General features: G+C 45.5%; 1 protein-coding gene across 1 annotated transcript in view; it reads left to right on the top strand.

Moving 5' to 3' along the window:
* ADRB2 (adrenoceptor beta 2) overlaps nt 1-12048 on the top strand; it is a 35781-nt gene extending 23733 nt beyond the window's left edge. Inside the window, exon 2 of the mRNA XM_026063495.1 lies at nt 11990-12048. Within this exon, the coding sequence (XP_025919280.1) occupies nt 11990-12024 (35 nt within the window). The 3' untranslated portion in view covers nt 12025-12048. The remainder of the gene's footprint in view (nt 1-11989) is intronic.
* The last annotated feature ends 668 nt before the right edge of the window (nt 12049-12716 follow it).

Genomic DNA, 12716 nt, shown 5'->3' with positions numbered 1-12716 from the left:
CTCCTGAGAAGAGAGATCGCTTCCTGCCCTGCTGAAGCGTTACATGTCACCAATTTCTCTTTCTACTTTGATTCTCATTCGTTAAAGAAACTTCCTTTTCCATATGTACATCTGCCACAGTCTGACTGAAGCAGGGTGAGCCCTTGAACAAACCCAAACTGCCTGGCCTGAGCAACCCCTGAAATACTCTGGGGTTGTTTTTGAAATGGGACCACAGCTCTCTGCACTCAGTGCGATCACATAGCCCGCAGTAGGAGAATGTGAACAGAACTGATAGTGGTGACTTCCTCTTTCCTTTCCAAATGGTGATGCTTAAAAATGCATCACCAAATTCTTCTTTAGGAATTGATGGTTTTGATCTGTCTCATGGGCTGGATGCTCTCCCTGAATATGAATTTGTATAATACAACAGTAACGTAGAGTCCCAAGAACTAACAACATGTGCTTTCTCCCATAATCATCTCTCCTGGTCAACCATTATCCTGTCCCCTGTCTTCTTTACCACGTCCTAATCCCAATAAATTAAATAGGTGAATAATACATAGTTTTGGAGAACAGGCTCTCACAAGGGAAAGGGCTGGCCTTTTATTTGTAGGTGTAGTATTACATTTGTATTTGCGGTATTAACATTAGCTCACACATTCATTCAGAGATGTCAGAGTTGTGCAGAGAGTTGGCTCGAGTCCAGGGGATCTAGAAACTGGTCTTCAATCGCTCGAGTAGCCCTGGCTTGCTGAGTGACCTTGGTCAGATCATAACCCCTCATCTGCTGGGTGAGAGGCATAATGCCTCTTTCCAGAGTGCTTTGAGATCAGCAGATGAAATGCACCATTTTGAAAATAGGGGAAATATTTTTGTGTTGACTCAAACACTCTAATGCCTTCCCCCTTCCTCCTGGTCATCAGTGTGCTGGGTGGGCTGTGAGCAGGGAACCGCACTCTGCTCTGCGGTTCAAATGAGGAAGGAGAGCAGCATGGAAGAGGGCAGGCAGCAGGAAGAGTACGCTCTGAAAGTCCTGCCAAGATTGTTAGAGCTGGATGGAGACAAACCCACCCTCCCCTTCCCCAGTGAGGCTCTGCTAGGCTCTGCGTCTCCCCAGCATGGAAGGAAACTCCAGCAGTAGGGAGTTCCCAGCAAATCAAGTGTGCTTCTGCGACTCACCGGGGCACTGCAATTTGTAAGAGTGGTGAAAGCGTTATTTTTCAGCCTCCTTGCACTCTGCCTAGTCTTGCAACTTATGCAGGGTTCATAGGCTGCCTGGGGATAAGGGACTTGGCTTTAAGGTTGTAAACCATTTCCCACATCTGAGTCTGTTCCACTCGTGCCCTTGGGATCAGAGATCAGCTACACTGGAGTCTCGCATGGGAACTATGCCTGCGAGAGAGACAGCCACAGAGCAGAAATGCACGTGAGAGATGGAGAGAGGACGTCCTCCTTGTCTGGCACAGTGAGACTCTCTTTCTCTATCTTCCCCCCAGGAAGATTCTCAAGGGAACCACAGCAGCATCACAAACGCTCACAGCAAAGCACAGACTGGGATGTTAGTTATCTGTGTTTCCGAAGGGGCACATAGTAGGGCCCAGTTTCACCTGGCATGAATTCCACCTATGCCCCTGTCCCATGTTCAAAGCTGAGAGCTGTCCTGGAAATACTTGCTTCAATCAATGAGGCAGAATTTAGGTTAGAACAATCTGGGTAAATATGATTGATAGTTATGGGTGTATATATATAGGAAACACACCAAAGTCCTCCAAATGGAGAGATTTCCTGCTCCAAATGATGAAGAGACAGCTGGTTTGGATGTTGGTAAGTGAACTGGAAGCAGAGATCGGACCTTCTCTTTCCCCATTGCCTTATCTCGCCAGCTGACTCAGTGGTTGTGGGTTGGGTTTCCAAGTCTGGCTCCGTCTCTCTTAACCAGAAATGATATACTAGGCACAGGAAAAGCTCCCTCTTTGCAGTTTTATGCAGTAAAAAGAAAGCTTCTGCTACTTCTGCTTTTATCTGTTGGATCCTTGAAAGAAAAAAAGCATGGAAGTAGCTTGAGAGACACCATAAGAGCTTCATGTAGCTTATCTTAAGCCACCTGGAGGTGACAGTCTGCATTGCTCCTAATTTCCAGTATTTGCTCTTTCAAATCAGACCTTTAGGACAAATTGAGCACAGGCAGTTGTGGGGCTGCTATCGATCCATTGAGTCCCTCAACAGAGCTCAGAAGGATCCTCTCTTGTGTCTCTCCATGTCGCAAGGCACTGTGGGGAGAGGATATCCTTGCTTTCCTTGCTGGGGTAAAAAACAAAGCTCTGACTGAGTGCTCAGTGCATTAGCAGCAAGCTGGGTGCATCTCCCTGGCATTACCAGCAAGTTGCCTTGTGACTCTATTGGACTTCCAAAAATAAAAAGTTCTTTTGTATTCCCCGCCCCTTCCCCCTAGCCCCAGGTTATTTTGCATAAAACAATTGAACAGACCACCCAAACTCCATTTACAAGGTTTCCCAGAAACCACTGGCGAGTTTGAACAGTTGGGGGAAATCAGAGTTCAGACCTGAATTCCACAAAAAATGACTCTAAGTCTGGAGGAGTATTTTCATTGCTTGAAGCCAAATAGCCACAGATTTTTCCTTCTTAAAACTTAGGACTTGTTTTAATGTGAAAGTCCTGCCAGGCATTCACGGGTAAGCACTGAGTGACGCTCTGAGGTGTCAGTGTCACCTTTGTCCTGCCCCTGGCCCATTCTCATCCAGGGGCCCATTCTTTGTTATTCTCATATATGAATTTGCATCTAAAAGCAGGACAGGAAAGGCACCTGAGCTTAATGTCTCTCATAACAGCCCTTCAGTTCGGTTGTCTTGACTGTGGCCAGGTCTGTCTCCCAGAGGCTGGCAGCCCTGTCACTCCAAACACTCCTGCGCTCCGTACTTAATGACTGTGTTGGATGGCCCAGAAGGGAACTGGACAAGCCTCAAGGAATGGCTTTCTTCTTGACTGTAAGTGGGATCCCACCTCATCAAACCTGAGAAATGACCCTGCCATTCTCTCTAGTCAGAACATTGCCAGCTTCAGCTTAGCAGCTTCCATCATGGGCTGTTTTTCTGATTATTTATTTTCAGTTTGTCCACACAGCAAATGAATTGCAGTGTAGCAGAAAAATTGAGAACTTGTGAATTAACAGGGGAAAACACCATCGTAAAGAAATCAGTGGTGGGTCTTTACTTGAGCTGGTAGTGTCCTATGTCACCAGCACTTTGCCACTCAAATGCCAGAGTGACACTTTACTGAAGGGTCCTAACTGCTGGAATTCACTAATAGCCTCAAGAGCCCTTGAGGGAAATTACCACTGGAATGCCCCATTGCTCCAGCATGGCATCTAAATGTTTTGTCAGCCCTACAAACTCAGTGAGCTACTCAGAGGGCAAAGTCTAGACATTTCAAAGGAAACTTAGGAGGCAGTCTTTGCTGCTTCACAGCTGGCTGGCAGGAAAGAAGAGCTGGTGATGTCTTCATGTAAATCCTTTTCCATGTCACATAGCCTTCTGTGTCTGGCACACAGCAAGGTTCCTACCTGCTGTATTTCACAGAATCACAGCATCACTGAGGTTGGCAGGGACCTCTGGAGTTCATCTAGTCCAACCCCCTGGTCAAAGCCAGGTCAGCTCCAGCAGGTTGCTCAGGGCTGTGTCTGGTCACATTTCGAGTATCTCCATAGATGGAGATGCCACAACATCTCTCAGCAGCCTGTTCCAGTGTTTGACCATCCTCACAGTAAAACAGTTTTTTCTTCTGTTTAAATGGGTTTCTTATATTTCAGTTTGTGCCTGTTGTCTCTTGTCCTGTCACTGGATACCAGTGAGAAGAGTCTGTCTTCTTTACCCCACTCATCAAGTGTTTATATACATTGAGAAGATCCCCCAGAGCTTTCTCTTCTCCAGGCTGAACAGTCCCAGCCTTCTCAGCTTCTCTTTTTGTGTCAGATGCTCTAATCCTTTAATCACCTTCATGGCCCTTTGCTGAACTTGCTTCAGTATGTCCATGTCTCTCTTATACTGGGGAGCCCAGCACTGGACCCAGCACTCCAGATGTGTCTCACCAGTGCTGAGAAGAGGGGGAAGGATGGCCTCCCTCAACCTGCCAGCAACACTCCTCCTAATGCAGCCCAGGAAGCCCACTACCACTACTGATTTTGGCAATGATGACTCCTCTTGACCTAGCTGCTGTGCTCAACTGAGGAGCAGGGAGAAGGGAAGTCAGCCTGTGCCAGCAGCTTTTGAGAGTTGACAGTTGGACTCAGGGTGTGTTAAGTATTAATACCCCTTTCTATGTCTCCTTTGACTGGGGCAGGAAGGAGGCTGAAATCCCGTCCCAGCACCTTCCTTCCATAGGGTGCTGAGTACAGATACAGATGGAGGAGCAAGGATACTTTGTTTTTCCTATGGGGAGAAGGATTTTTAGCTCATTGCAGCAGTTTGGTTGGTTGGTTGGTTGGTTTTAAGCCTATAGTAGTTGAAAAAACTATATGTGAAACTGTGTGTAAATCCATCTTAAGGACAAGTCTACACTATGTTGGCATCACAGCAAAGAGAGGAAATTGCAGTGTGCCACAAACCAAGACAAAAGCATTGTCTGCGTTATCTGCCTGCAAGGGTTTGGGTATAAAAACACAGGTATCTCTGTCATCATTTGGGGTTTGCAGTGCACCACAAGGAGGTGTCTTTTGCTCTGTTAAGAAATCATATTTCTTCAGTTCAAGAGCATAGTGAGACCCCACATACATGGTATTTCACACTTGGCCAGGATGGGAGTGTATTCAGCTCCAGCAGCAAGGTGTAGTGTCAGAGTTAACAGAACAATGTGGACTGAGTGCCCGTCACTGGTTTTGTTGCAGCTTTTCCACAGAGCCTTGTCCCAGTACTCCCATCTGTGAAGAAAATCATTTGCCTTATATCTCATGTCCATGCAGTTGCTCATGTTTCAGAGTCAGCCTCTTCCATTAAAGTTTCAGAAGGTGTTTTCCCTTGCATAGTCTTTCCTTTTGTACTGGTACTTAATGTCACAGTTACAACATTTGAGTGAAGTCTATCAGCTGCACAGAGTTGAGGGCACAAGAGCAGAACACATTCTAGCACATTGCACTATTACCAGGGAAATGCAAGGAGTAAAAATCATTATTTGCCAAAAAACATCTCCCCCTGCCCCCCCAATAAACATTGCACAAGTCTCCTAACTCTCCAACAGTCAAGAGTTCCAGTCAGGGGGTGCAGGATTTTATAGTTTGATTTTACAACTTCAGAGAGAGTTGTTGCTCTTCTGGGAACCACCTTCAGTCTGTTCACTGATTAAAAAAGCAAGGCAAACAATCTCCTTTCCACTTCCCCCAAATCAAAAAAGAAACAAACAACTCCCCTCAGAAAAGTTGGGGCAAGCAAAGAAGAGAGAGAAAAAAGATAACATGGCTTTTAAAATCCTGTTGCTTTGCAGCTGTTCCACATTCTGGCTACATTCCAGAGTTACTTTGATGATCCACTGCCAGGAAAAAGAGAAGTCCTTTAAAACTTGAATTCTATGTGGACATAATTTCTCACTGAAGTAAATGAAGACCCATTAATGGAGGGACTGTCACATGCATCAATTTAACAGCCAGTGATCTTCACTGAGAGCCTGACAGATCCGAGAGATAACCTGGGGTGGGAAACCTGTGTTCTCTAACCAGTGATAAATGACAAAGAGGGCTTAGATCTTTCAAGAAGCTTGATAACTTAACCAACAAGCAGAAATATTGAGCTAAATCAGTGCCTGGCTAGGAGGGCGCAGTGTGGCTTGTGCTTAGGGCTGACACCGACTGGGAAGTTGTGTCAGAAAGTTTGTCTTGGCTGCATTGGCTGCTGGATCCCTGTTGCCCTAAGAGAGCTCATGGGGAAGGAGTACAAAATAAGCACAAACTGATTCAAAGGAGAATGACAGGGGAGAAACACCAGCTCCTGAGCTGATTGATACATTATAAAGTGTTCAGAGGCACTGCCAGGTGCTTCCTTCTGTGATGTAGTTTTCTCCTTAAATAAGTCTGGTCATAAATTAGCCTTGCCTCTGGGATTGATTGATATATTTTGGTGTTCCTTCTGCCATTGTGTTAAAAACACGACTCAGCTTCTTACCCATTAACAACTGTTTCTTCTTTTACCTTGATCTGTGAAGAAGCAATTGATGGTTCGTTTCATGTTATTGTAGCCTATGATCCTTTTTACATCCTGCACTTATGCTACTTAAAGATTATAGCGAGAATTGTTGGCAAATAGTAGATGACAGGTTGTTGAAACATGATAAAATAGCAAGGGTTTTCAGTGAGACATTGAAAAGGCAGGAAGGGGAAGGGGAGAGAATCTGTGGACAACCTGCACTGAACACCATAAGGACAGAAGTCACCTGTTTAGAAGCAGAGACTGTGCAATGCAAGGTTGCCAGATGTCCTGTTGGCCTAGGGATGCTGGAAGGCTGTAGAGTGAAACCCCATTTTGTCCTGCCCTCACTCCACCCTAAATCCTGCTGATGCTTAGGAGATGAGTCACTCAACTACCTTGCAGATATCTACATTAGCTTGAGAACTGCCCCCCTAGAAGGGCCTGTATCTCTCCTCTGGTGATAAAGAAAACCTAGACGACTAACTTGGATGGAGATCTTCACAGTGTAGGTGTCTCAAATTAGGTGAAAGAAATCTCATCCTAATGAGGTAGAATCCTGGACATTTTAAGCTTTCTCAACTGGTTTCAGAGCATATCTATGCAACATCTGCCCCAGGGACATCTGGATCTTGACTCTATAGAGCTCACTCATGTAAACTGGGATTTGGGATGAGCTGAGCAAGAATGGCTGAAGGGTCCCCCATGGTGCCAATCCACCATTTCACACCCAAAAAGGTGAGTGTGTTAAGGGCTTTCCGTGACCTTGAAGAAGCATTAGAGACCACCGAGATACTCTGTTGGCAACCTACAGCCTAGGGCTAGGGGAGAAGTTTCTCCCTCTTTGTCCTTCCTTTGGACCCTTGGGAAACATCCCTTAGGAATCACTTCTAAGTCCTGCTGTAACTGGGTGGGTAATAGTCGGTTCCCATTGATTGAAAAGGTCATTTTTATTTTCACATCAGCTCTTCACCCTCCAGAATGGCTGCCCTCAGGCCCAGGATGTAGTAGGACTACTGAACAAAAGTGGTTTCATCATTAGTCTTCCACCTCTTCTAGGGTTGTACTGATACAAAATAAGGAAATGTAAATTAGTGAAATCCAGCCGTCTACATAGTTAGCAAGATGAATATACCTGGCCCATGGCCCATGTTCGGACCGCATTTGTTGCTTTGTGGGATGCAGGTGGTCCATCTTCTCATGTCTGGCTTGTGAGCAAGTCCAGGTTTTCCAGAGGCGAACAGACATCAGTCAGGAACAGAGACTGCAAGATTTCATCAGTTGGCTTCTGTTTTGAAAATTATATTTGGGCTTGTGAACGCTGAGGAATTCAGATCTCAGGGCAGAGGAAATGTTGGAAGAGGTCAGGCAAGTTGCGCTCCCGCTGGGTTACCCGGGGCAGTAAATAGCACACATTCCAGGGCAACATCTGATTTTGTGCTTTTACGAGGCAGATGTTTAAGAGAAGTGATACACTGTTTATTTTAATTGCCATCTTCCAAACCTCCTTCCTACGTGCGCGCACACATTCTGAGACCATAAATAAGGATTCTTCAGGCTATGCTGTTATTTGGGTAGCTAGCCCTGTCTTCCATCAATGCCTGGACAGGGCTGTGTATTGCACACCCAATTCTCCTTGCACATCAGTTTTACAGTGGTGTAAATCAACTAGGTCAAACTCCTTTCTCAGTGACACTAGCATAAATCTGGAGTCACCCCCTGACGTCAGTGCTGTAATAGCAATGTAAAGGAAAATTAGACCACTTGACTTCAGAATATCGCTGCTGATTTATGCCAGAACAAGAGCAAAAGTAGTTGGGCTCGGCACGTACTAGCACTACATTACTGAACAGCAGGCCAGGTTTTGCTCTGGGATACGCTGGTGGAAATGGAGAGCAACTCCACTGATTTCACTGGCATTATATTGATGAAAATGAGTTTTACCTTAACCACAGTTTGAGTCTCAGAGAGCTCCACATAGATAGTGCATTAGTGAAGAAAAAGAATAAACCAATGCTCCTAAGTAAAATGTTTAATCTTGTTGCATTACCATTTCAGGAGAGTCTTATAGGGATGACTTCTCTAGATTTTCCCACCTTGTCTCTATAGATCTAGAAGTGAAAAACACTGGCTGTAAAAGAGGTTCTGCTCCCTCTTGCTGATGTGCTGTGGCTTCAGCCTGCAGACTGCACATTCAAGCAGAAGGAGATGTGAAATGCAGACTTGCTTCTGACAGACATTTGCTCCCCAGTATAAACCTGTGCTGAAACCTGTTAATTAACTGCAGGGCTTCCCTACACAAACTTGCTCTTTAGAGAGACTTTGGCATGGAGGGTCTGAGTTTCTGGTGGCTGCTGGTTGGGAAGGTGTAGGGCCAGATGATTGCTTCAGCCACCATCAGCCTGGCTGCGTTAAAGTCTGTGGAGACAAGCTGACTTACACCAGCTGGCCTGCAATCTTCTGTTGGCATCTGGCCAATCCTCTAATTGTTCCTAAGTGACTTTCTTTTTTAATAGTGCACATTTGCGCTGAGTGGCTCAGTTTGCACACAGTGAAATGCAGCCACGTGTAGCACAACTGCTTTAAAGTCAGTGAGTCAAAACAGGGTCCATTTGACCCATTGGGTAGCCTGGAGATGTCACAGAACAGGACAGGGCCATAAGAGTCCCAGGTAACTAAGCCCTCCACCTATTCTTTATAATTTTTTTTAACTGAGGACATGCTTTACCCAGCTCTCTTCCCAGAGCCGCCTCCCCTACACTGGCAGAGGTCACAGGCAGCAGGAGAACCAGACAACCCTGGGAAGAACTGCAGCCCATCCCTTCCCAGTTCCTACTGTCCGAGGGTCTGGACACAGCTATCATCTACAGACAAGAGAAAATAAGACCATTCTCCAAGCAGTCCCCAGTCGGTACATGAGATGGTTCCCAAGGCCCTGCTGTGCAGCCGCAGGGAGGGATGCCTGCTATGAGGTGCAGGTGTGGGGCGAGGCAGCCCAGGACAGCCAAGTTGAACCCAGGCTGTTGGTCTCACCAGGGATGGTACCTGCGCCAGTTCGGAGGCACCTCCATGCACTCCGCTCTCACCTCTCTCTCCGCACAGCTCGAGTGGAAAGTGGCCCCATGTTACTCAGTAGAGAAGAAAATAATTAGAGCTAAGAGAACACACCCCAAATTTTCCCACCCTTTTTGTTCTCTGTAGAAGTGAATAACTTAGCTGATGAGTTCACTGGCAGGAAACTGCACAGTTTACTAGTCATGAAACAAAACTGTGATTGTTGTCATAGAAACCTGAGTATGAAAGTTAAGCTTATCCAATGAGGGAACAGAAATAGGACATAGGACTTATGTGTCCTATCAAAACTAATCTGCATGGCTTGAATTTAGAAAACCAAAAAATCACAATTATAATAATGTCATGAAACATAGAGCTATCAAGAAACATAGTCTTCTCTCAGGTTGTTCTTAGTAAGAACTAAGTCAGGACCTTGGGGACTGATCTGTGAGGGCTGAGGATGGTTAGTAGCTCCACTGCAAGTAACAAAGCTCTTTCCAATTAGAAAAAGAGGCAATTAAATCACAGTGGTTGAGGTATACAGAGTCAGAAGCCTAGCCTTGCTCTGCTTCATGGTTCTCTTTTCTGAATGTAGATGTGCAATTTGTTCAGCCTATTCCCTCCTCCTTTCCAGATAAACTCTAAAACTCACTTTGTCCTTGGAGTTTGCAGCATGGTTCAAGCTTCCTTGTAAGCTTAAAAGCTCCATCTATAGGAGAGTCGAAGAAGAGCCCTTTGGCTTCAGCTTGATGAAAAAGGCAGAGGAGGTTCGTTCAGAGATTCCAGTTTTGTTCTGGAAAAACTCCAGCATGCTTAGCATACTGCATTGCAGAATGTCACTGATTTCATCTTTGTTACTTCATATTTGGCTATAGTTTTCTTCCTCCATTAAACCGTTAGCCCTTGGTTCCATACTGCATGATTATATGGGGCTGGATTGCCTATGGAAATCGCTGGAGTTGTGGTAGCTGCTATTATTCTGCATGAGAACTCTCAGGGATTTTCTAAAGAGCTCCTGATTTGCAAGATTTCTGGACCACAGTTGTGACATTGTTAGGTTTTGATAGTATGCCCTGTATACAAAACTAAATCATAATGTTATTAATATATCCAAATCATCTGAATCCAACTGATTTAGCAAATCAGTTTCTCCATAGCCTGGTGTTTAATGATTGCCAGCCCCAGTCTACACTTCACTGCACTAACTGCACCAGCAGAAGTAATTGCAGTCTGTAGACTTTTTTTTTTTTTCGGAAGGAGGAAACATAAAAGGTGAGAGGCTTTTCTTCCTTCTTTGTGCACTGTAGAATCCCTCTTGGTAATAAGAAATTTTCCAGAGTACTATTGATTTTGTGCTCAGGGTTTAACTCTGCATCCTTAAGTATTATACCCTAATATTTAGAATTGCCCATCACTGAGTAATCCCATGTACACATATCCTCCCCTGTCAGTCTGCCCTGCACACCCACAGCCATGATCAGAGGTGGATTTGCCTTCCTTTGAAACAATGAAAACAGAAAGTCACTTTTCTAATTGTATTAATCACTGCAGCAGCAGTGATTAATCTTCCTCCCATTTGCTCACGTCCAGGTGCAGAATAAGCCCCAACTTTTGCAGAATTGATCAGAGATTAGACATCACAGGAGCCAAGGATGCTCTGAAAATGGAAGGAAGGAAAGAAGGAAGGGTGGAGGGACAGACACTCTGCAGGGCAGATGGAGTGTGGATAGATTTTTTAAGAGGTGCTGGCAACTGACACTGTTGCAAATCATCTCTCTCAGATCAGAACTTCAACTTCCGTTTACACAAGAAATATAACTTCATTTTGGATACCCACAATTCTTCTGAGAGAGACGTTGTGTTCCCAAGGAACAGAGATGTTTTGTTTTTCCTTTCTTCAGATTCATTCTGTCTTTAAAAGCTCCTTCCCCCCCAACCATAATTTTTGACATATATTTATTAAACTATCACTTTCAAATAAACAAAAGCACAAGCATATATCAACTTATTCTTTTCTCAGTCTGAAGATTAGCTTTCCGTTTTTCCATCTAACGTGTCCATCATCATTCAGATATATCCACAATCAATAAAAAGCCCTTTTTCTTCCCTTTCACAAATTTACAGATATTAAAACCAGAAGCAAGTATGGTTAACTTCAGTTCTAATCTTCTGGGCAGCTGGCCTGAGTGAATATATGGAGATGCATCTATTTACTCCCATTATTTCATGCAAGGAAGCATTCTTCTCCTTTTTTGTGGCTACTGTGGGAAACTCACCTTTTGGGTACTAAAGCACCCAGCTGTCCAGAGGATGCATTCCCTGCCGAATAGTTCAGTAGATCATTCAGTTGCACAGTCTGGGAGTGCAACATCACTGCAGAAATGTGTCTGCTAACAGTGGGAGCAGAAGCTCACCCACTGCCAGGAGGCACAGCCATCATCTGCACTCAGTGGCATGCGTGGGCAGGGAGATGCCGTAGCGCAGCTCTGCTCGCTGGGCCAAGAGAGTGGGCTGGCTCCTGGTGCTCATCCATCCACTGGCTCCTTCAAGATGTTGTTTGACAGTGGCTGGTGCAATGCCTGGGGTGCGTAGCAGGTGAATGCCTGAAGGCTGAGATACAGTCCTTGGACATGGTGTGCGCTGAGGCAGGTAGAGAGGCCTGGGGAAGTGCAACTTCTCTCCTGGGTTTGGCGTTTGAATACCCCTTCTCCCCCAATCTCTACTGTACAAAACTGATGCATCTTTTTTCTTTCTCGGTCCCACAGAGATCCCGGGGTGTCCAGGAATGGTTGAGAGCTGAATGGGTTGAACTCTCTTCCTCACCATCCTGAGCTCATGAGGGCTCTGAAGAGATCAAGCAGGAGCATGACCTTGCTTCTCTGAGACTGGGGATGCTGTGGGAAGTGATTGCCTTGGCAAACGTCTTCATCCCAACCCATAGCCCATAGTGCATCACTGGAAGAGAAGCTAATGAAGGCTTAGCAGAGGACCAGGAAAGGCTCTACCAGCACTTCAAGCAGCGAAGGAAACAGATGGGGGACCTGCACTAAGAGAAACACTTTCCAGGAGTCACTGCATATGAAGCCAGCTTCGTTCTGGGAAGAAGCTAAAAGAGCCCTGTGAACAGAAGGAGGTGAATGTCCAAATCAGCACAAAAGGTGCTGCAGGGTTTCCCTGTCACATTGTCCCTGGAAAGCACTTTTGAAAGCCAAGGTGGTATCAGGACCACCTGGCTCTTTCCAGTGGCTAGTTTGGAAGAGATGTGGCAAGGTCGCTGCCTTATGGTAGGATCAAGAGACCACTAAGACATGCCCACCGTGCCCTGTCCATGCGCTGGCTGGGGCTCAAAATTAAAGAATCTGACCAAGACTAGAAAGAAAAGGCATGTGGAAGATCGCTTTGATTTATTCTGTGCTTGTCTCCCCTACTGGTGTCTTCTCTGTCTGCCTCTTTTTCTCTTTAGGCCTACATGTACTGCATGTGGGGCACAGA

The sequence above is a fragment of the Apteryx rowi genome, unplaced genomic scaffold (genome assembly GCF_003343035.1).
Source record: "Apteryx rowi isolate R43461 unplaced genomic scaffold, aptRow1 scaffold_2, whole genome shotgun sequence".
NCBI lineage: Eukaryota > Metazoa > Chordata > Aves > Apterygiformes > Apterygidae > Apteryx > Apteryx rowi.
Note: the sequence above shows the minus strand (reverse complement) of the source record. Positions and strands in the feature narration are given on the sequence as shown.